This window comes from Metopolophium dirhodum, chromosome 4, assembly GCF_019925205.1.
Source record: "Metopolophium dirhodum isolate CAU chromosome 4, ASM1992520v1, whole genome shotgun sequence".
NCBI lineage: Eukaryota > Metazoa > Arthropoda > Insecta > Hemiptera > Aphididae > Metopolophium > Metopolophium dirhodum.
The window spans coordinates 8,989,612-9,012,321 of NC_083563.1; the positions used below are offsets into that span (position 1 = coordinate 8,989,612).

The 22,710-nt window shown below is 28.4% G+C and overlaps 3 protein-coding genes across 3 annotated transcripts; 1 reads left to right on the plus strand and 2 right to left on the minus strand.

The window, feature by feature from the left end:
* Positions 1-9,822: 9,822 nt before the first annotated feature.
* LOC132943502 (DNA replication ATP-dependent helicase/nuclease DNA2) lies at positions 9,823-14,805 on the minus strand. Its single transcript, XM_061012527.1, is given in 17 exon segments — positions 9,823-10,244; positions 10,308-10,484; positions 10,543-10,692; positions 10,752-10,938; positions 11,014-11,207; positions 11,267-11,810; positions 11,870-12,100; positions 12,172-12,372; positions 12,465-12,671; positions 12,739-13,005; positions 13,233-13,420; positions 13,484-13,573; positions 13,575-13,731; positions 13,828-13,956; positions 14,049-14,485; positions 14,552-14,593; positions 14,710-14,805. Coding segments are annotated over 16 exon segments (3,351 nt in total). The 5' UTR covers positions 14,582-14,593; positions 14,710-14,805; the 3' UTR covers positions 9,823-10,082.
* Positions 14,806-16,615: 1,810 nt separating this feature from the next.
* On the minus strand, positions 16,616-19,495 carry LOC132942991 (uncharacterized). The gene is made up of 7 exons (XM_061011734.1): positions 18,908-19,495; positions 18,461-18,828; positions 18,227-18,382; positions 18,007-18,148; positions 17,858-17,922; positions 17,599-17,687; positions 16,616-17,118 (listed from the first exon to the last, which is right to left on the minus strand). The coding sequence occupies exons 1-7, from the start codon at positions 19,007-19,009 to the stop codon at positions 16,997-16,999; spliced, it is 1,044 nt and encodes a 347-aa protein (XP_060867717.1). The 5' UTR covers positions 19,010-19,495; the 3' UTR covers positions 16,616-16,996.
* Positions 19,496-19,676: 181 nt separating this feature from the next.
* LOC132943903 (RING-box protein 1A) lies at positions 19,677-21,583 on the plus strand. The gene is made up of 2 exons (XM_061013045.1): positions 19,677-19,832; positions 20,992-21,583. Exon 2 carries the CDS (start codon positions 21,002-21,004, stop codon positions 21,332-21,334), a length of 333 nt encoding a protein of 110 aa, XP_060869028.1. The 5' UTR covers positions 19,677-19,832; positions 20,992-21,001; the 3' UTR covers positions 21,335-21,583.
* The last annotated feature ends 1,127 nt before the right edge of the window (positions 21,584-22,710 follow it).

The following is a 22,710-nucleotide window of genomic DNA, read 5'->3' on the forward strand; positions in this document are numbered from 1 at the left end:
GAAAGGAGGGAGAGAATAAAACGTACGTCTTGTGTTGGGCATAACCTTTTAACTCGTTGTAAACGAGAGGATAATAATATATATAATACATTATACCAATGTAAGTGGGGGAACGGAAGAGGAATACAAAAAATAACAATACAAATAACTAATAAGTAATATTATGCCACTCGAACACTCTGTGGCGCATGCCAAACGATGTTTTAATTATAAGATATATATTATACGGTCCAGTGTTTATTGTCTTATACAGTCAATAACTAATAATAGTGGATACCGATCCTACGAAAACGACATTGAAATAACATCATTCGATTGTCATGGTCAATATATTATATATTCTTAATTAAAGACCAAACGCACTTCAAACGGAATAACAAATAATTGTTATTATTGTAGACTCACTCGAGTACACGATGTATATACATAGAGGTGCCTATTTCTCGTATGTTATTGTAAGTATACACATTCATTAATGATTGTAGCATTTTAATTTAAATGTATCTTGCACGCGTGCAATCGGTTTAAACAGAATATATTTTGATAACTGATAAGGGATAAGTGACAATAATATTGTAACACTTGACGACGATACATTATGATCATATAATGGAGAGAAGCTATGAATTATAGAGATTCCCGGGTGTCTTCCAGAACTACTGTAAGTTTACGGACAAGATCAAAAAATGTACTTCTCTTTATATCATATATAAACACTAATATTCTGAACTTTTGGTCAGGTAAGCTCATAGGCAGTTGTTGGAAGAGGTTGGCCCACCCACCTTAACCCCAATCCAAAAAATTCCCTTTAGTTTTCAAAAACTCCAGGAAAAACGAACAAAAATTAAGAAAAAAACAGGAATTTTTACGTAAAATTGGTTTTTGGTGTAACTCGAAAAAATAATAATCGTAAATACATGAAATTTACTCTGAATGTTTATGTTAACATTTTCTTAACACTACAAGATTATACAAATATTTAGTTGTTTTGAGCTGTTTCCAATTTTTTTAGTTTTTTTTCTATAGATGTCAATAAAAATGTATTAGTTAGGTCAAAAAGCTTAAAATTGAATACTAGGCTCCTAATATATTTTTACAATGGCAGTTGAAAAATATTAAAAATACGTAGTCACAATTTTTTTATAAGCATTTCAAGTTCAAATTTAGACAAAATATGTAAAAATCATGAAAATGTGTAAATTATTTTAAGTTGGAAATATATGAAAATTTTCTTTTTAAATCTAAAATTCAAATTAATACCATCCATTTTACCGTGACCCCCTTGTATTCCTACTATACGAAAAAAGGGACATGCACTTACCCGTTTTTTTTTTGTGTACACGTTTTCGATGTATAGGTCCAAACAATTCATCTATACCTCTCTTTAGATCATAAATCGCCTCAACTTGGTACTTTAAAGAGGTATTATTTTTCGAAATTGTCCATCATTTTTCAAAAAATAAGGAGAAAACTATCGAAAATTGGATTTTTTTAAAGAGCTTTAGTATCAAACAATTAGGATTGATTGTTTAAAAAAAACTAAAAAGGTTACCCTTACCAAATCTTTAAATGTATTTTAATTATTTAGTCGTAATCACTCCAGAAATAATGGTTTGGATTCAGGATACTTCACATTTTAACCCTGATTAATAAATGTCTTAGTAAGTATTGAAAATACGAATATTAAAATCGCATAAAAAGTAATTTTGCTGAGATTTTGGTACGCGTATATGGTTAATTTGTAATTAATATTTAATTTTAATACTAACTCTATCATGATTTAAACTTGATGGTAGTTAAAAAATTTATTGTAATATTTTAGTTCCGTAAAATATTTTATTTATTCTGTTCAATTTGGTCGGTTCATTAACATTGCAAAAAGTTTAATAAAAAAAAGGGAAATATTGTAACAGAAGGCAGGTGGGGGTGTAGGGGTAAGCCCCATGGATTTTGTTGGTATCAAATACTTACTTATACCCCCAAATATTTTACAGGATCTTCGGCTATATGAGTGTTACACAAATACATATATAGAACGCAAAACTTTTCTCCCACAACAAGGATGAATATAGATATACAAAAATAAGGAAAATTAGGAATTTTTACGTACAACTTGAGCAATTTATAGATGTTTGAAATTTGAAATTTTTTCAGTTTTTTTTTTCAAAATACCGATAAAATTTTTGGTCGAGTTAAAATGGTTGAAAAGTTAATATATGTTTCCTCATAAGTTATAGTTGAAGCAATTTATAAATAACAATAATACATAGGCATGATTTTTTTTAAGCATTTAAAGTTAACATATTGATAAAATTCGTAAAATTCGTAAATAATTTTGAAGTTAAAAATGTATAAAATTACCAATAGTTTTACCTAAGGATTGAAAATTTAATGAGATTATTCATAAGTAGTTCATAGTGTAACCAAAAACTCAGATTTTTTATTAAACTTTTTGTTTGAATTTGGACGAAATTAGATATTTAAACGTAGAATAACGATTTTAGTTATTTTATTGTATAGGTACGCACAGTGACATGTTCAAATCCAATGTTTTCGGCAAAAGTTAATTTAACCCTATCGTATTCAGTGGCGTAGACAGGATTATGAAAAGGGGAGGGTCAAGTATAAATTAAACTAAGTTTTTTACAGTTTTTGTATATAAATAATATATTTATTGAGGGAAAAATTCAATGGTGGGAGTGGGGGGGGGGGGGGGGTAAAACTCCGGGGACTACGCCACTGGCCGTATTACTAATATTAAAAAAATGGGTAAGTGGATGTCGCCCTGCTGTTCAGTAGGTTACAAGTGGGTCACTGTAATGGATGGTGTTAAATTTGAATTCAATGATATATCATTGTATAAGAAAAACGATTCTGAGCGAAAACGGTCAGTCAGCCTATGATATTACCAAGTATATTTGATGATATTATTGTGAACAAAGTAATTTATATATTAATATATTTACGTGGACCCTAAAAAATGAACATTTTATAAATTTTCAACTACAAAATAATTATTAAATTTTAAATTTGATAAATTTTGTCAAAATTAGAACTTTAAATGCTTATAAATAAAAACTGTGCCTAAGGATTATTAATATTTTTCAAATTTCATTGTAACGACATAGTAGGAGCCTTGTATTAAATGTTCAAGCTTTTTTACCCAACAAAAAAAGTTTTATAGTTTATATAGAAAAAAAGACTAATAAAAATGGAAACTGAAAATGTTCCTAAACAGTTCAAAACAAATCTCAGATTCTCAGATATCTCAGATTCTGAGTGGAACGATGAATGTATTAATTTCACAATCTTTTTTTTTTTTTTTATTTAAAATATAATTACAATCTATACAACAATTTGGTACAATAAGTAATTTAGATAAAGTATTTACATGTCGAGAATAACAGATGAGGGAGGGCACTCAGTAGTGCCACCCGACAGATTAAATTAGAAGGTCTCTAGGCCAGGAGCGTTTTAAACGTCTCTGGGGGTTATTAGGGATTGTTAGAGAAGATATGCGTTTTATTAATGGATTTTAGTGTTGGATTAACTTGGAATGAAAGGAGACGTAGTGAGACTTTGTTAATTGAGAGAGCGATGGAATATTTAGATCTTTGTGGAGATTGTTATTTGTGATAAACCATGGAGCAGAGACAATTTGCCTCAGACAGATAGACTGGAATGCCTGGATTGTTCTCGTGTTGGAGGGTTTGGCAGAGCCCCAAATCTGGATGCCGTAGGTGATTTCACAATCATGTGTGTTTTTTGTTTTTGTGTCTGTGTACACGATTAGTAGTCGAAATAATGCTTCGATTTTCAACTTCAGTATCTTGTTCGACGGGAAAGTGAATCTAGTTAGTACTATTAGGAGGTCAACATTTAAAATTCCCAATGGTTTTCAAAAGCGCCAGGAAAAACAAAATAAAAATTAAGGAATAACGGGAATTTTTACGCAAAATCGGTTTTTGAGAAAATCGATTTTGGTTTTTGGTGTAACTTTAGAACAAATGAACGTATATACATGAAATTTTCATTGGTGGTTTATATTTGCATTTTCTATACACGATAAAATTTTAAAAATAATTTGATTCTTTTTGAGCTGTTTACGGACATTGTCAGTTTAAAATTTTTTTAGTTTTTTTTTCTATAAATATCAATAACATTTTATTTGTTGCGTAAAAAAGCGTGAAAATTTAATACGAGGCTCCTGATATATTGTTACAATAGCAGTTGAAAAATATTAAAAAGACATAGGCACAATTGTTTTTATATAGCATTTAAAGTTCAAATTTTGACAAAATTTATCAAATTTAAAATTTAATAATTATTTTGTAGTTGAAAATTTATAAAATGTTCAACTTTTATAGCTAAGGATTGAAAATGTAAAACAAGGTTCTACGTAAATAGGTTATATATAAATTACTTTATTCACAATAATATCATCAAATATACTTGGTAATATCATAGGCTGACTGACCGGTTTCGCTCAGAATCGTTTTTCTTATACAATGATATTATATCATTGAATTCAAATTTAACACCATCCATTACAGTAACTCACTTTTAACCTACTGTACAGCAGAGCGACATCCACTTACCTACCTTTTATCCATCGACAAGTTTGTCAATTATTTGTCTTTGGAATTAATAGTCAAATTATTAGGACGATTATAATAAACTATTAACCCAAATAAGTTTTTATACTTAGGGTGAAGCAAGAAATACTTTAGTTTTACAATAATTATGGAAGACTGAAAATAAATGTAGATTATAATTTTTTACTTAAAAATAATAAATAATAAGCTGGGTAAAATAACACTTATTTAAAAAGTCTTAACGTATATTTTAAATTTATTCAGTTGCATGTTACGTTCTTTGAAAGATCCTGCTAATTATTTATATATTTATTTTTTTGATTAATAAGATACGATAATAGTGGAATAAACAACCATAGGAGGTTATACAGACGTGGCTATAGGTACCCAAAATATTAATTAGTTTTACTCTTAACATTTCAATTACAACTCTTAATTACGTTGAATCACGTTTTAGTTAAATATTTAAATATCTTAAATGTCACCACTTCGAATTTAGGTATGCTCGACACGATTACATGAATACTTTATTTAAATATTATTATACCAATAAATTCAATATATATACACCTACCTATATTATTTAAATATTAATTATTCAAATTTTGAACTTATAAAATATGTATTGGATAAGTTTCTTATTTTAGATTCTGAGCGGAATAATGCATGTATTGGTTATAAATATATAAATATGTTTTTATTTTTTTGGGTAGTAGGGTATATATAAACACATTTTGTGGAGCACTAAAAATACTTCAATTTTCAACTTTAAGGGGGTTTCTATACCTTACGGTATCACTAGAACTAGTTGATGCTTTAAATGTTCAACATTCTCAGCAAGCCCGGATTCAGGAGGGGCACGGTCCCAGGCCCCATTTTTATACCCAGAATATTTATTTCGTAATGCGCTTAAAACAGTTTTCATAAAACTAAAATACCTAATTTCAGTAAGTAGTAATTATGAAATAAAAATGTTCTTAATTTTATATCATGAAAAATTACTAAATTATAATAAATATAAAATTGATATTCTATGATGAAGTTTATAAAAGGGAGTTTTGAACTACATTGTAGCCCGTAGGTACGCATAGATGATAATCTTTATTATCTATGATTGACAACTGTACGTGATAATACAATACAAAATTAAACAATTTTATACACTCGTAAAATTGTAGGGATTCAATTTTTTTAAGTTAAATTTGAAAGGGGACCCACAAAATGTATGGTGTCCCGAGGCCCAATTAATCCTTAATCCGCGGGGCTTGATTCTCAGTACTTTTCAAAATCATCAAGAAAAATTTCGGAAAAACGAAAAAATTGATTATTTAGTTTACCTATACTTTACTATAATTAAAGAAAGAATAACCGAACAAAATTGTTTAATTAATAACTTTTTTATACCTAGTCTTTTAAAGTTTTGAAGAAATTCTGATAAAATTGGATGTAGTCAAACGTATATTACAACGATTACTCATTAAGTCCATAAAACGGATTTTTATTTTTTATTATGACCTTAAAAACTCTTAAAAATGCATGCAAATATGCCCTTAGAACAATCAAATATAACATTTGATGTAGTAAAAATTAAATTTTACTATTCATTATTCATTTAATTATGGTAGATAAACAAAATATAGATACTAGATTCTACACGTTTCGTATTCACGTGTTCGCGAAGGTTGTGACCACATCCGATAGGTAATGTGTACGTCTGTAAAACCATTGTTATGACACGCTTGTGACTATACCTTGCGTGGCGTCAATGAGCACCAAGGGGTTTCATCGATTCCGCCAGACCTTTTTATACTTGGGGAGAAGGTTTATCGATTCCGCCAGTGCAGGTAGTCTAAAAACAACCTATATCGATTCCGCCAGGGAAAAAATAATCTTCCTGAACAAAAATTTTAGTTTAATTTAATTTATATCTATATTATAAATATAAAAATATTATATGAAACACCTGTATAAAAATATTATCGCTAATTTATGACTTGTATACGCGTAATGATGCGAAAAACGACTAATAGTATTGTCCAACACTAATCTAGTTAGTCTCGATTTATCCTCGTGTATACTTCATATTAATGAATTTCGAAATCGTAGCTGGTGAACAAGAAAATAACTTAGTTATTTATCAAAATGAAAATTTTTTTAAAACAAACTTTGTGAAATATATATGTGCGTATAAGTGGAAATGTGTTAATAAAAAGTGTAACTTAAAACTATATTTGACTAAATTAATTTATATTTAAATGAATTATTGAATTATTTTGTAGATAGGTACCTATATTATTATTATAACATTTTATTTATTTAACTGTATTGTATTATTTTTTATATATATTGTATTGTTCTAATTATTATACTGATTATTAATTTATTTTTAATATTTAAATGAATTATCGAATTATTTTTTAGATATATTATTATTTTTATAGTAGAAATAGGTTGACAGCAGCAGTTGCCAGGTTGGGGTAAAAATTGGTAGGTGGCAGAATCGATAGGTTGTTTTTAGACTACCTGAACTGGTGGAGTCGATACTGGCGGAATCGATGCTACATTGGCGGAATCGATAGGTCCCCAGCACCAATACACGGTAAATCTGATAATAAAAACTAGACTTTTAAACATTTCTTTGAAATCTAAAATTAAAGAAAAATTATAAAATGACCTAAAAATTACAAAGTATAAAATGTAGTATAAATATCGATAAAAAAAAACCAAAAAACGTATTTATAGGCTACAACAAAAATATTAAAAATAAAATGTAATATAGATAACTGCTTCTAGGTAATAGTGTAATACTAAATGGATTTGCAAATTACAAATGCGCACGCCTAAAAATTAATATTATGTAAAAGTATTATAGATTATATAATATTAACTATTAAGTATAACATACTATAATATTATTATATAAACAGGTATTTACTTGTTGTTGAAATGTCCAATAATTATAAAAAAAATATAATTTTATAATCAATTTTTTTTTTTGTTATGCATAAATTATTTGTATTAACTATTTTATTATTTTATTTATTATTTATTGGAGGAAAATGGACAGTGGAGGAAAACGCTATCTCGTTTTTGGAGGAAAATGGCTACGGCCACATTTGAAGTACCTATAGCCTATAGGTACTAATTAGTGCCAAAAAAAGCACAATATTACGTGCCTCGTTTTTATACAAACCATGGTTGTAGATAGAACAGCAGCTATTTCATCTGATAAATATATTAAATTTACTGTATTTTTTTACTTAGTAATTGACAGTTGGCCAATACTCAATAGGTACTCTCAATTGTCGGACACTAGGTTGGAACACAATAAAAATGTATTTAAAAAGTAAAAAACAAAACAAAATACTTATGTGCAAAGTTTATTCATACTCGTTTTATTTTTGGCAGGCCAGAGGAGGCGTTTTACAAAAAAAATTGTGCAAATGCATACCCTGCCCCACTTAAATGACACCCCTTAGTTCCTACTTACAAACTATAAAGCGTACAACATTACATACTGTACGTCTGTAACAGTGCAACATTGCAACAGACGGTACTACTGTATCCAACACGCGGGCAATACGTATCACGAAGTTCTTATACAATTATATCAAATAACAATAGGTAACTAAGAACTAACAATAATTGGGTGTATAAAAAACATACTATAGTAGTAGGTAGTAGGTACTTTATAATATGTACCTAATGTAGCAGTGCGATAAAATTATTATATACCGGTGGGTACCTATCTAGCGATGATAGCTATAATTTATAGTAATATATTATCTTAAATCGTGAAAGTTTCAAATGATAATGATAAATTAAATAAGAAAATTAACGTAAAGTGTATTTATATTATAAGGTACCTATAGTATATGCTAAATATATCTTTAAATTGTAGATAAAATTATCCATTACGTTTTTTTAAGGCAACTAAAATATTTAAATTAGGAACTAATTAGCCTAAACTAAAATAGTCGTAAATACCTATACCGAAGTTTACCTAAAATTAAAAAACCGTTTTTAGATTATTTTTTATTTATTTCTCCGAGTATCGTAGTTTTAGTAAGGCAGGTAGGTACCAACCAATTTAACAGTTAAATAAAATATCAGGACTCATGAGATTTTAGATTATAATATAGTATTTGTGTAATCACTATCTATAACTACTAGTCATTTTTAATAAACTATATGGGTGTATGTGTACCTTTTCAGTTCGAAATGTTTAATGTAGAAATCGGAAACAAAAATTAACAATCAAAACTATAAAATTAGAATTTTTTTCCACAGTTTGACTGAGTTACACCTTAGTGTGAATAATCTAATTTTCTTTTGAAAAAAAAAAATGGTTTGTCAGAGAAGAGCGTTTGTATATTTTCCAATAATTAGGAGTTTAAAACCTCGTCGCAGTTTCGGATACGTAGTGAACATTTGTTTGCAATCATTTATATAATTTATTATTTAATGAGAAATAATCAGACAATTGACTCCAAGAATTAAACGCGTTCTTATTTATTGTACTACCTACACATTTGTTATTTTTACCAAACTAGTACATACCTATTTGAACAGATTTTACTCTTAATTTTAAAAGTGTATAAATATAGCAGCACAATGCATATGATATTATAGTTGTATCAGTTATCGTGCATGAAATGCCACCATAGGTTCATCACGTGTGAGTTCTTTGTCAGTCAAACGTGAGCAAAGTGCAAATTATTAATTAACCAGTATAATGTATTATCAGTCATGTGTCAGACTTCTCACACCAATATGAATTGGCCCGAAAATATGAAGTGCATGTTTTTTTTTTATACACGTTTATAAATAAAAATAACGAACTACGAACATTCGATTTAAAACGTAAATGTCAGGAAGAGAGCTTGATAAATGGAATAATTCAAGGTTCACGGGGGCGCATTTGATACACAATAATATGTATACAATTAGCATTACTTACACGCACGACGTTTGCGATTTGATTAATTTGATTGATAAACATTTACGCATATAGGCCAGTGTTGATTAATAATAAGCGCCTCATCTAATCTACGACATCTAGATATCACGTGATCTACTAAATTTTAATAGTTTAAGATGCACAACAACAGAATGTATGTGTCATCGCATCATTGAAAACCGCACTATACAATTTTCATTAAGATTAGGAATAGGTATTTCATGATTGATGGATCATTAAATAAACAAAAATTGCAAACTGTGATGCTTAGTAGTTTAAATATTATTTTATTGTAAAAAATTTAAATATGTCCAACGACCAATAAATCAGTGTGTTTAGGTATTCTTCTTAAAACTTTAAAATGTATAATGTAAATCTAAGAAATTTAATGTTAATCTTCTAGCCATTTTTCTATAAATCTTAGAATTACATTTAATTACATCATTTTAATGTATTTGTAGAGGTTATCAGTTACAATAATTAAATGTATAAATAAAATACAATTTAAGCTCTATCTACGTACAATTTCACATTTGAGGTAGTCTTATAATATTAGTAATATGGCTGAACAAGTTATTGAAAGTTTCATAATTTTTCATTGTGGTTACATCACCAATCATTATTAGCTTATGTTTTGCTCTTGTTATAGCTACAGTTATTCTTCTTTTATCACTTAATATACCAACATCCTTAAAATATATAAACAAAACAAATGTATATAATGTACAATTAATTAGTAAATAATGTGTTACCTTAGAAACAGTATTTTTTGTACACGAGTATATTATAACTTCTTTATCTCGTCCTTGATACTGATCTACTGTGTTGACTTCAATTTGTGAGTGCACACAAGCCATCTCATTTTTTAAAAGTGCTACTTGGGCTCTATAAGGGGCAATGACACCAATTGATTTAGCTGAAAGTCCACCCTAATAATACAGACATCATTAAAATATTGTGAATAAACATTTAAAGATTTTAATTTACTTGAATTAAAAGTAAAACAATTTTTCTGACAACTTTAATTTCCATCAAATTTGTGTCTGTTGAACTACTATACACGGTTCCTGTATCCAAGAGTAAAACAGACTTATCTAAATCTGATGATACAATATCTTTACACCATTCATCATTATCCTAAAATGTAAGTATATTAATTTATTTTTACAATACTAATGTTAAAAATATAAGCTCACATTTGTTTCATTAAGTTTAAGTGTTGCATATTTTACAGAATCATTGGCACATTGCAAACTTCCGTTATAAGTATATTTGTTGGCCAGTTCTGCTATAGGACCATTCATTCGATACTGGACATGAAGTACGGCAGTAACAGATGGCCTATCTAATCTGTCAAACATACTGACATCCATACCCAATTCTCTGAAATAGTTTAATTACCAAGAATGCATTTTTACTATATAACAAATAGTATGAACTATGAGATTTAAATTTTACTTTGCTTTTTGATTTTTGATTAGAGGTGGTAGTTGTTGAGGGTCACCAATTAAAACAAACACCTTGGACGAATGAAGAGCTGCTATAACTGATGACTGTACCACTTGGGTAGCTTCATCTACGATGCATACGTCAAATGTACGTTTTTGAAGTAATGCGTGTCCACACCCAAGACACGTCACACCAACAATATTCTATCATAATTTTTTTTGTTCTTATTAAACACTCAAAGATAATTAGAAGAGTATAATACCGCTTGATTGTACAGCTTTGATAATTTTTCAGGCGTGTCACAACTTTGAGAGACCACTTCATCACATTTTTCCCACAGATCTGGGTGAACACGTGTCTTTGAACCCAATCTCAAAAAATCAATTTTATTTTTATGTAACAACAATAATAAATTGTCAACAGCTGAATGAGTATGAGAAGTGACCAACACTGAACGACCCATCAGTACAAGTAATTGAATAAGAGCAGCCACGGTTGATGTTTTACCAGTTCCAGGCATACCTTTAATGAGCGCATAGTTGTCTGCAGCCAAAGTCTTGATAATAGCAGATCTTTGTGATGAATTTAAATTTAAAGTTAATCCTGAGCTTTTAATGAATGAATCTAAGTGATTGTCTGATGATAAAAATGAAGGCATTTCTTTATCAATAATAAATCGTCTTAATTGAGCTGAATTTTCACTCGGTTCTAATAAAAGTGCTAAACTAGAAAAATTAAATGCTACCATTGATTGTGACTCATATTTATCTACATGGAATTCGGTAGGTCCAAGTTTGGATAAATCTCTGAAAAAAAATCTTGTTTAGTACAAATAAATTTATTTTTCAAATTTATTTTATTTTACCTATCTAATAAAACATTAATTGATGTTTCAGTTAAGGCTGATATAAAACCAGTTGCAACTGCATTTCGATGATTTGTACTGACTACTACATAATTATTGAGAGAGAAATTAGTGTGTTTGATTTTATCAGATTTCTTTGATTTTTTCATTGTATTTAAATAATACCGGTTACCCTGTTCTTTTACCACATTTTTAATTTTCAATAAACTAATACAGTTTCCACGTTTCTCACTAAAAAAAATATAAATGAGCTTAATATCTACAACATAAAATAATAATAAATATAATGAATTATCACTAACCGTTCAAAATAAGACAATGTCCATAAATCACTAGATTTTGCACTTAAATTATCTCTAGTATTTTCAATTGAATTTTCCAACTGTAAAAAAGCAGTCCACTGCATTACATAATTAATATGTTCAGATTTTAAATGGCTTATAGCTTGAGGGCCTATGTTTTTTAATGGATTATGATGATCTAATTTTTCAAAACCTTCTTTGCTACAATTTGTTTTTGTTTGCCAATATGTTAACAATAAAATAAATATAAAAATTATGACATAAATAATCAAATCAGAAAATTTTAATTTTACCTTAAAATGGCAGAACATGCAGTTAAATAAGGACATTTTGAGCATGCATTGTGATGGTTTATGGGTTCAGGCAATATTGGAATATAGTCATCAATAGGGTCTGAAACTATTTTGTTTGCATTCAAATAGTGTACAAGTCGATTACGTAGCATTATCAAATCTCGTTTTTCTCTATGGCCAACTTTTACTTGAGTCAATACATTTTCTCTGCAACCATAAAATATGTATTAATAATTAATAAATTACAAAATGATAACTTACTGTTTACATTTACCTGAGATATAATAATAAGCCTGAATCTACATCCATACCCAATTCTTTCATCATTATTGTATACAATATTACTTGGCCACGATGCTCCTCACTTCCAGAAGCTCGGCCAGTTTTCAATTCAATAGGCATCGTTTTGGATTTACCGTCATAATTGGCTAGTACAGTAATATCTACTTTACCCTTAACACCAAATGCTGGTACCCATAAATTATCTTCTATATCTTCAATTGAAACTATTTTGCCTTGCCAAGTCTTTTTATCCTTCCCTCTAATAATTAATTTTTTAAATAATCTTTTTTATTACTTAATTATATTTTTTGTTATTAAATTACATTATGAAACCAAAATTTTTAAAATAAAGTCAAGTTTTAAAACAACAGTATAGGTAGAAAAATATCCCTTAAATGGCATTTGTTTTAATTTTATTTTAAATGAATTTTACAGGATAATAATATTAACATTAATAATGATAAATATAATTCAAGTGTAACTTACATTTGATTATCAAGCAAATAAGTTCTAACAAAGTTTTGAATTTTTGGTATAAAATCCATCAGCTCTTTTTTGGTTGTTTCAAAATTCATATCAGATTCATAAAGGGTATGCACAAAACCTGGACTGTTTATCATTTCATCTACCACAGTTTTGATGTCTTTTTGATTAAACTGCTTTCTTTTTAAAACCTTTAAAGAAAAAAAAGATGAATTTGTTTAAATATATGGAAACAATAATTTTTTTATACTTACTGTTTGAAGCAATTGGTGGAGAAGTGTTCCAATAACCATAACAGCAGAGGAACAGTCGAGTCCTTTATATATATCTGCAAGAACTGAACGCCCGTGAACAAAATAATGATCCAACAATTGTTGTGCCAGACACCAAAAAGTCTGAGTGTCTGGTAACAAAACCATGATCGCTATTTACTGACCAGTGATCGTCAACTTTTTTTGCCATTACAAATACAATATCTCCTACTTCAAATAAACTATGAAGCCTATAGAGACAATTAATTATAAACAAGACTTTATAAATATCAAGAAGGTACACAAAATTAATAATTGATAAGGTAATTAAATAATAAAATATTCACCAAATGCCACTGAGATGACATACATCTTCTTCATAACTTTTACAAGAACTCAAAGTTAAGCACAATTTTCCAAAATCTTTTTCGATTTTTTTTATAATACATCGATGGGGTTCATTTAAATTAATATCGCTAAAATATATAGTTTTTAAATATGATATTACATTATGTTACAATTGTATATTGTATATTTTTAATGAAGTTCTTAAGAACTATAAACTAACCAATCCAACAAGAAGTCTGAACTAAATTCAGTATATGAGCTTTCTACTGATACTGTATCAATTGAATAAGACTGACTATCGACATCATTATTGTCATAGTTAGGTATTTCTATGCTCTTTGTAAATGAACCTAAATTTTCATTAGACAAATGTGAAGCAGAATCTGTATTTAAAACGGTTAATTTATCTTTGTGTTCAATTTCATCAACTAAAACACGATTTAAACATCTTTTAGATTTGGTAGCTCCTCTCTTTTTCTCCAACACCGGGGATGGTGGTATAACATCTGGACTTGATAGTGGGCTTGAAAAAGGTTTGGGGTTAGGAGTTGTACAGGGTCCATTTTCATTACATTCTATGGTAGTTTCTGATGACTCCGGAGGCATGCGTGAAAATAGAGAGGTGATTTTCATCTGCTTGGAACTACCCGGCTGGCTCTGAAAAGAACACTTATTTGAATATCATAATGAATATTTTTATTAGTGTTTTTAAGTCATAAGTACCTTTTGAACTTTACTATGAGATCTTTTCATGTCGATTGGTCACTTAAAATTATAGAAAAACAATGATTTAAAATATTAATAAATTATGCAATTACCTATTTCATACCAAAGTATTCTATAAAAAAAATTATTAATACTTAAAAATAAATCACAATTACATTTTTATAACGTAAGTTTAAATTTTAGTATAGGATACAGCACTTTTAGGCCGCGGTTTTAAATTTTAATATTCTATAACTTCTGTTCAATTCTAACCTGCACAATAATAATAAGCATTATCAAATTGCAATGGATAATATGTATGATAAAAATTCCCGCCATTTATTTATTAATAATATTTTCACCTTTATGGTTACATTTTTAACCAGTCTATGGTTAGGTTAGGCCTAACCTAACCTAACCAGTCTACAATGTAGAGAAAATATTATCTTCTCTACATCGTGACCAGTCTATAATTAATATAGTAACTATCGTCCTTTGACTGTTATCAAATATCAATTTAACTATGTAATAATTACTCTATGATGTACTTGGCACTTGCTTTATTTGCTTCATAGTTATTAAATTATAATTATGCTTCATTATTATTAAAAAAAAATGTAAATATGAGTATATGGCATACTAAAAGACAGTTGTTAGGTACTTAGGTACCATTTTGTTAATGGTCATTTCAATAAAGTATTTTTAGTTTATTCGATTTGATCATAGACAAATAATTATTATATTATCATTTAATAATACTAATAATATTTCTTTATAGGTCTATGGATTTGATTTTCAGATATATAGAATTAACAATATTGTTGTAGATCATGACCATGAACTAAGATAGTTTAATCTTAGTTCATGATCATGACTAAATAAAATGTATGTAGTTATGTTATATATATAAATATTATTCTATGTATATGTGCTATATTATATGTTTAGTAGGTACCTAACTTCAAAGTTAAGACATAGAACAAAAAATTGGTTAATACCAGTATCCAGTCAGTGGCAGATCCAGGCTTAATTTTTCTTTTTTTTTGATGGGGGGGGGGGGGGCAAAAGTACAAAATTGCCTAAACAGTGTAGATTGTAGAACATAGGGAAACTACTGACATTGGGTGGGAGGGAAAATTCCCCCTTTGCCACCCCCCCCCCCCTGGATCCGCTTGTTGCTTATTATTTCATTTCAAAAGTAGGCAATAGTGTTTATTGTTACAGACTACTGTAGCTACTCTAGTATAAAATTACTGACCTCCACTCGCCAGAATTGAAAAGCATTTGACAGTTGTAGGCTTGTAGCACAGATATTATAGCAGGGGTCACCAACTAATTTCTATAGGGGTCTGTTTTGAAACTTACCACGGTCCAAAACACATTTAAATATCCAATGAATTTTTTTATACATTAACAATTAATAACTACTAAATTGTAATAAAACGTACCTACTTGGAACGAGCGTCTAACGTTACTAACGTACCTACCAGTCAACTTCTCTGAATTATTTTTTACACCTATGGGCTTTCAACGTAACGCTCAGTGAAGGAGACATGTATATGATATATTGATATATATTATACATGTATACCATACTCACAATATCGGAAAATATTTTTATTCGTCATTTTATTATAAAAACTATATTATATATTTTATCATTACGCAGCCATTAGGGTCCGTAAAAAACGTGTCTGTGGTCTGTCAGTTGGTGAGCCCTGGACTATAATATATCATATATGTCTACTATATTATAATATAATATATCTATTATTCATCGATAACAGTATGTACCATTGGCTGAATTGTATCTGAAATATAAACATACTATGGTGTCTTATAAATTATGCAAATCTTAGTTTTAATATGGCTGCCATTAAATGTAACTGCATTATCAATGCTTGAAGGTTTGCTTTAAACCATGAGCTAAGATATAGGTACTATATTAAAGGGGACCTTTAATCTATGTATATAAGTATGCAATCTTGAATGTTAACTAATATTACAAATGAGTTAATACAGTATAATGTATAACATACATAAGTTATAATATTTAATCTAAATTATCAATTTACATGAAAATTAAATACAGAAGTTTTAACATCTTTATTGATTAAAAAAATCACGAGCTTGTAATATGGAAGCCAACATAAATGAAAGTAATTTAAACATATTGTAGACTAAAATAATATATATATTTAAATGTTTGCACTAATAGGTCTCTAAACTAATATGTTACCCTATAATTAAAAAAAAACAAATTAAATGAAGTTTAAAAATAAAATATTTTGCATCTCAATTAGTTTACAAATATTATAATACATAACAATTTCAAATAAAATGAATTAATCATTTAATTTACAAACATAAAAAATTATATCAGTAAGACAACTTATTGATGTTATTATTTATTTACATATTTTCCAAAAACATATTAAAATAGGTTAGGTTATTAGCCATATTTCAATCATCAAATATTTCAATCACTTCAATGGGCTCTGGTTTAATTTCAGATGCAGATAGTAATCTAGTCCCTAGTTTATCTTGTCGAATTTTTTGTACTTTTTTCTTTACGGCCATAGCACCTATTTACAAATCATAAAATATATAATTAAAATTTGAGTTTAAATGAATATATTTTTTTTTTGATCATTGAGCCCGGCAACTATGGCCATTAGCTGTTTGTTTGTTTTATTTGTAGGGGAGGATACTGTTGGTTGGTAAACACGTGTGTGTAGTTTTTGACAGATTTTCAAGTGGGCACCTGTAGGTATCTGCCATGCCCGGGTGGGGGATGGCGGCACTTGTTCTCCGGACACTGTGACTTGTCTGAAGAAAAATGCCGCCCATGGCCGAGGAATCAAACTCGAGTCTTACTGCGTCGCAGCCGACGCCTTAGTCCGCTAGGCCACTCCGTCCCCCCGAATATATTTTATTTTATTATAATACTTTAAACATTAAATTATAGAAAAATAATTGAATTAAAATCTATTTTATTGAATGATCTAAAATCAATCATGGAATATGTATACCTAACTAAATAAATAAAATATAAATTTAATTACATTTAGTAGTTTGGTACAACACCAATAAGTTCTCTTTCGATTTCTGTTTATTTTGATTCCTTTTGGTACTGTTATTTGCAGCCATCAGTCTAAAAAAGTCAATAATTATATGCTTTTATAATAAACAGAAATATAATAGACTAGTATAGTAGTATATGATTAAACTATATACATAATAATGAGTGTTTTATTATTATTTATTAGTATTAATGTATTATTATATTATAATAAATAAGATCATAAAAATTATAGTTCTTACGAGCTTTTAGGAGTTTCAAATAGCCTAAATATACCATTTCCACTAGTTGTTGACATGTTCAATGGCTGTAACAAATAAATTTAATTTAAATAAAAATGTATTAAGTATACATATATTATTAGATAGGGATACTATCTGATTAAACATACACTGTCTCTTAGTTCAATAAAGTAAAATATTAGAAGACTGAACAACATAATTGATAGTGGTAGCCGATTATCATTATTCATTGTTAGCACTTCGACTGAGGATAGTACAACAAATGGCACCAAGAACAAGTAAATTGATATCCTGTTTGAAAGTAACAAATAATTATAAGTAAAAGGAAAATCCTATAAAATAATTAATTGTTGATTCTATTCCGCTTACCAAATAACACAATGTACAACAAACTGTCCAAAGCTTAATATTTTGATCAACATACTATTTGTTTTGTTATGACAAACTTTCAAAAGTCTAGCAGCTTCTAATGTTCCAAGCGATAAATTAGACAGCCCAAGGAATACAAAACCTGCTTCTGTACAGCTGTACAATTTTAAATACTAGTAGTATTAGATCACTTTGATTAAGGCCTAAAAACCAATGTTAAATTTCCTCAATTACCCAAAACAGTATGTAGAAGCAAAGAAACTAAGTACAGCACCTTTCTTTAATGTACTTAATAATGGTCGCTCTTCTAAATTGTTTGCAAATGATGTGTAAACGCTGTGTAATAAACATGAATAGAGTATGATAAACTTAAAATTTCTTGATGGATCCACAGATTCCGTAGTTGCACAACGATCCATCATATGGCGAAATGAATCCAGTAACCAGTACATTAAAGATGAATCTGATGATGTAGAAGGTTTAAATGTCGAAAAACATATTGGGACACTAATGAAACAAAATACTCCACTAGTCAATGAGTGAAATAAAACATTTAATTCCGGTAACTTGAATTTGTGTGATGAATACATTGAAATACATTTCTAAAACAAAAGAAATAAGTATTATGTAATATGTATTTATATTTTATATTTCATGTTAAATAGAAATTGATTAATGTACCTCAAAGAATCTGGCAATTCTTTTGAAAAGAACTAACCACAAGATAAACATAATTACTATCCCAATAATAATACCATTTTCTTTTAGAAACAATGCAAACATGATTAGATTTTTAATTTATTAACTGTATTTTTTTTAAATTGTTGCTCTATAGAAAATACTTAAATTCAATTTTATAAAATTGAGTAACCACAAACCAAAATTAGAAAAAGAAAATTGTATATTTTAAATACAGTTATTAGTTAATAAAATACAATTAATAATTCCAACGGCCAACACACGAGTTAACATGCAGAAATAAAAATAACGAATAACGATTACTGAGTAACTCAATTATAAAAATAATTGAATGTATAGTTTTCAATAATATATTTTTAATTTGTATTTAACTATTTTAATTTATTTGAATTTTAAACTAGAAAATATTAGTCCGTACTTCGTAATCTATTTATTATCGACCTGATAAATGATAAACATATTTTCATGGATTAGAATATAACTAGGTATTAAAATTTACTTTAAAAGGTTTTTAATAGAACAAATTACTTAAAATTTAATTCTATTGAAAATATATTATAAGAAAATTATTAACTATTTTACATTGAAAATTGGAATTTTGAACAGTTTAATAAATTCTGATACAATATATTTATTGGGATATTATCTTGATGCATATTATCTTGGAACAATATTTTTTTAAGGTTAATAATGATTTGTTGGTACTCCTGGTTATACTGCACTATCATCGTCAAACAAAAATTGAGAATTCATTGTTTTGATTTTTGATATTCTGACTTTCTGTCACCCGGTTGCCAAGTGCCAACCCGGAACCTTTGAAGATCTGATACCTTGATGCTTAGATAGGGTCTCTTGTTCTTCAACGTAATTTAAGTTTTGAGCTGTTTTCACATTTTAAAGGCCGAAGGTAAGTTAAACTCATATATTTTGATGTCATTAGTATTAACTTGTCAATTTTATTCTTAAGTACAAACATTATGTATTTTTTTTTACTGTGTTTAAACATTAGATCATCTGATTAATTTAGATTGTCAGAAGATGTTTAATATAGGTTGTTGGAACCTTGTAACTACACTGTTCCAAGTAAGAAGGGAACGGTCGTTGTCAAAAACTAGTAAAGGTTTGCACATCTGACTGACAATAATGGTTGATTATTATCTTGTTGTGCATGACAGTCGACGGCAGTGACTAATCATGCATATAGGACCAACTGTGTTCCAGACTCAGTGTCCGTGTTTGAAAGTGTTCCTTTCTTATTTGGAACAGAGTTTAGAACTGAAGTAAATGCTAATGTTTTTTTCTTGTGGTTTGAAATGATTCTTTCAGTAGATAACTTTGTATAAATCATTAAAGCGGCATCTCTTATTCATTACTACTGACCTACCTATTTTTAAAACTTCACTATAATAATAATATTATATTAACATAATATGGTATTGTAGAATTTAGACGTCAACCATTTTAATTTTAAGATTACGTGTCATTTATGGATTAATACTTTTCAGGTTATTGTGACTACCAATTACCAACCATATTATAACATAATATAGACTCGGCGGAATCACTCGCTTACTGTGCTTGCACGAACAAATGAAATGAAAAACATACCTTGATTTTCCATGATGCAAAACTATCTTGGGTAATTCTCAGAGTAACCTCACCTCACCTTACCTCGAGACCCACCCAAGGTTGTTTTACATATTATCAAGTCAAAGGATGTTTTCTATTTAAATTGTCCGAGCAATCACAGCGAATGAATGACCACCCGGTATATTTGGGCTATAACGTTTTTACTCCCATAACGCCTGTTGATTTTACATAGAAAATTTCTCGAGATGTTTTTGATTTAAATTGTCCATGCAAGTGAGTGACTCCGCTGTTGCTACACCTACTGTGTTTGGTAATATTGTGATAACTGAGAAGTACCCTTAATTAAAATGAATAGTCAGAAAAGTATATAGTTCACAATTGTCAATGTCTTTCCCTATACATCCAACTTTAAATAATTTAAAATTTAATATTTTTATCAGTTTTGTGAATTGTATTTTAAACAAATTTTAAAATAGGTAATTAAATATGGAAGTTGACGAAGAAGATGTTGAAGCTCCATCATCAAGCACCAGTAGTCGTGGAGAAAAGAAACGATTTGAAGTAAAGAAATGGAATGCTGTTGCTTTATGGGCTTGGGACATTGTTGTGGACAATTGTGCCATTTGTCGTAATCACATCATGGACTTATGTATTGAATGTCAAGCCAATCAAGCGTCAGCGACTAGTGAAGAATGTACAGTTGCGTGGGGCGTGTGTAATCATGCTTTTCATTTTCACTGCATATCTCGTTGGTTAAAAACTCGCCAAGTATGTCCTCTAGATAATAGAGAGTGGGAATTCCAGAAGTACGGTCATTAATAGAAATACATTTTATGTTTTAACCTACATTTTTTCATTCCTTGTATGGAAAATAAATATTATTTAAAGTATTATTAAAATTTCCGTAAAATTAATATTTAAAAAAAAAAATTAGATTCTCAATCAAAACAACTACTCAATTTCATTTTTTTCATATCAAACTATTTTATAAGAGATTACCCTGTAAAATGGTAAATTAATTACATTATACAATAAAAGCGCCTGTCTACTATGAAAATAACTGATTAATACTGTTTTGTTTATTTTATTTTTCTCATTGCCCAAATGACTAATGAGTTATTTATTATATAGTATTAAGGTTAAATTACTATAGTGTTTAAACAATATAGTATTCAGGGGCGTAATTAAGGGTTGGGGATGAGGGGGATAGATCCCCCCCCCCAGAGCCTTCATAATATTATATATTATATTATATACTCAACAATGTACTTTTTTTGTACTAATTTAATATTTTGTGTGTAAAAAATATATATACCCCCCCCCCCCCCCCTCAGGACAAATTCCTAATTATGCCACTGATAGTATTATGATTTGTGATTTATGATTTGACACATACATCATACTTGTACAGTTATACCAAGGCATACAAATCACATCTGGCTATTTAAACACCAAAACTAAATATGTTATGAATTAGATATAATCAGATTCTTTAGTGAACAATTTTGAATTTTATTGTAGTTAAAGATTTTCAGTTGTATGATGTAGTAAACATTTATTGAATCAGTTATTGTGCTAACGTTGTATAAAACTACAAAATGTACAATGTACCATGGACTATTGGACTAAAATATCTTAGTCTGTGCTAGGTACCAATAAAGTGTAATAGATAAATATGAATATTTGTAAATGTGAATATATAAATATTATGTAAATATTTATTTTAATGTGTGCATACATTTATACATGTATTTACAATTTATATTATTGAATATAATATATTATTCTGTGTGTGTTACACAGTCATACAGATCACAATGGTTGTACATGGTATAATGTTCAAATATTTTCTATTTGATTTATAGGCACTTGAAATTGTGGATTTTTTTTTATGTATTAAATACATCAATAAAAAATTTTTACTCAGTTATAAAACTTCAAAGTTTTAAACAAGGTTCATCATAAGTTTTTTTTACAGCCATTTAAAATTATTAAAGCTACTTAGGCACAATTTATTTTTTATAGACCTTTGAAGTTCAAATGTTGACAAAATAATAAAGAAAAACAATTTTAGTTATTTTGCCGTAATTCAAAAACATTTTTCTTGGTGATTTGAAACTTTTTCGTATATTATAATTTATATACACAATATTAATTTCAAAATACCCATTTAAATTATTTTTATGGTATTGGCT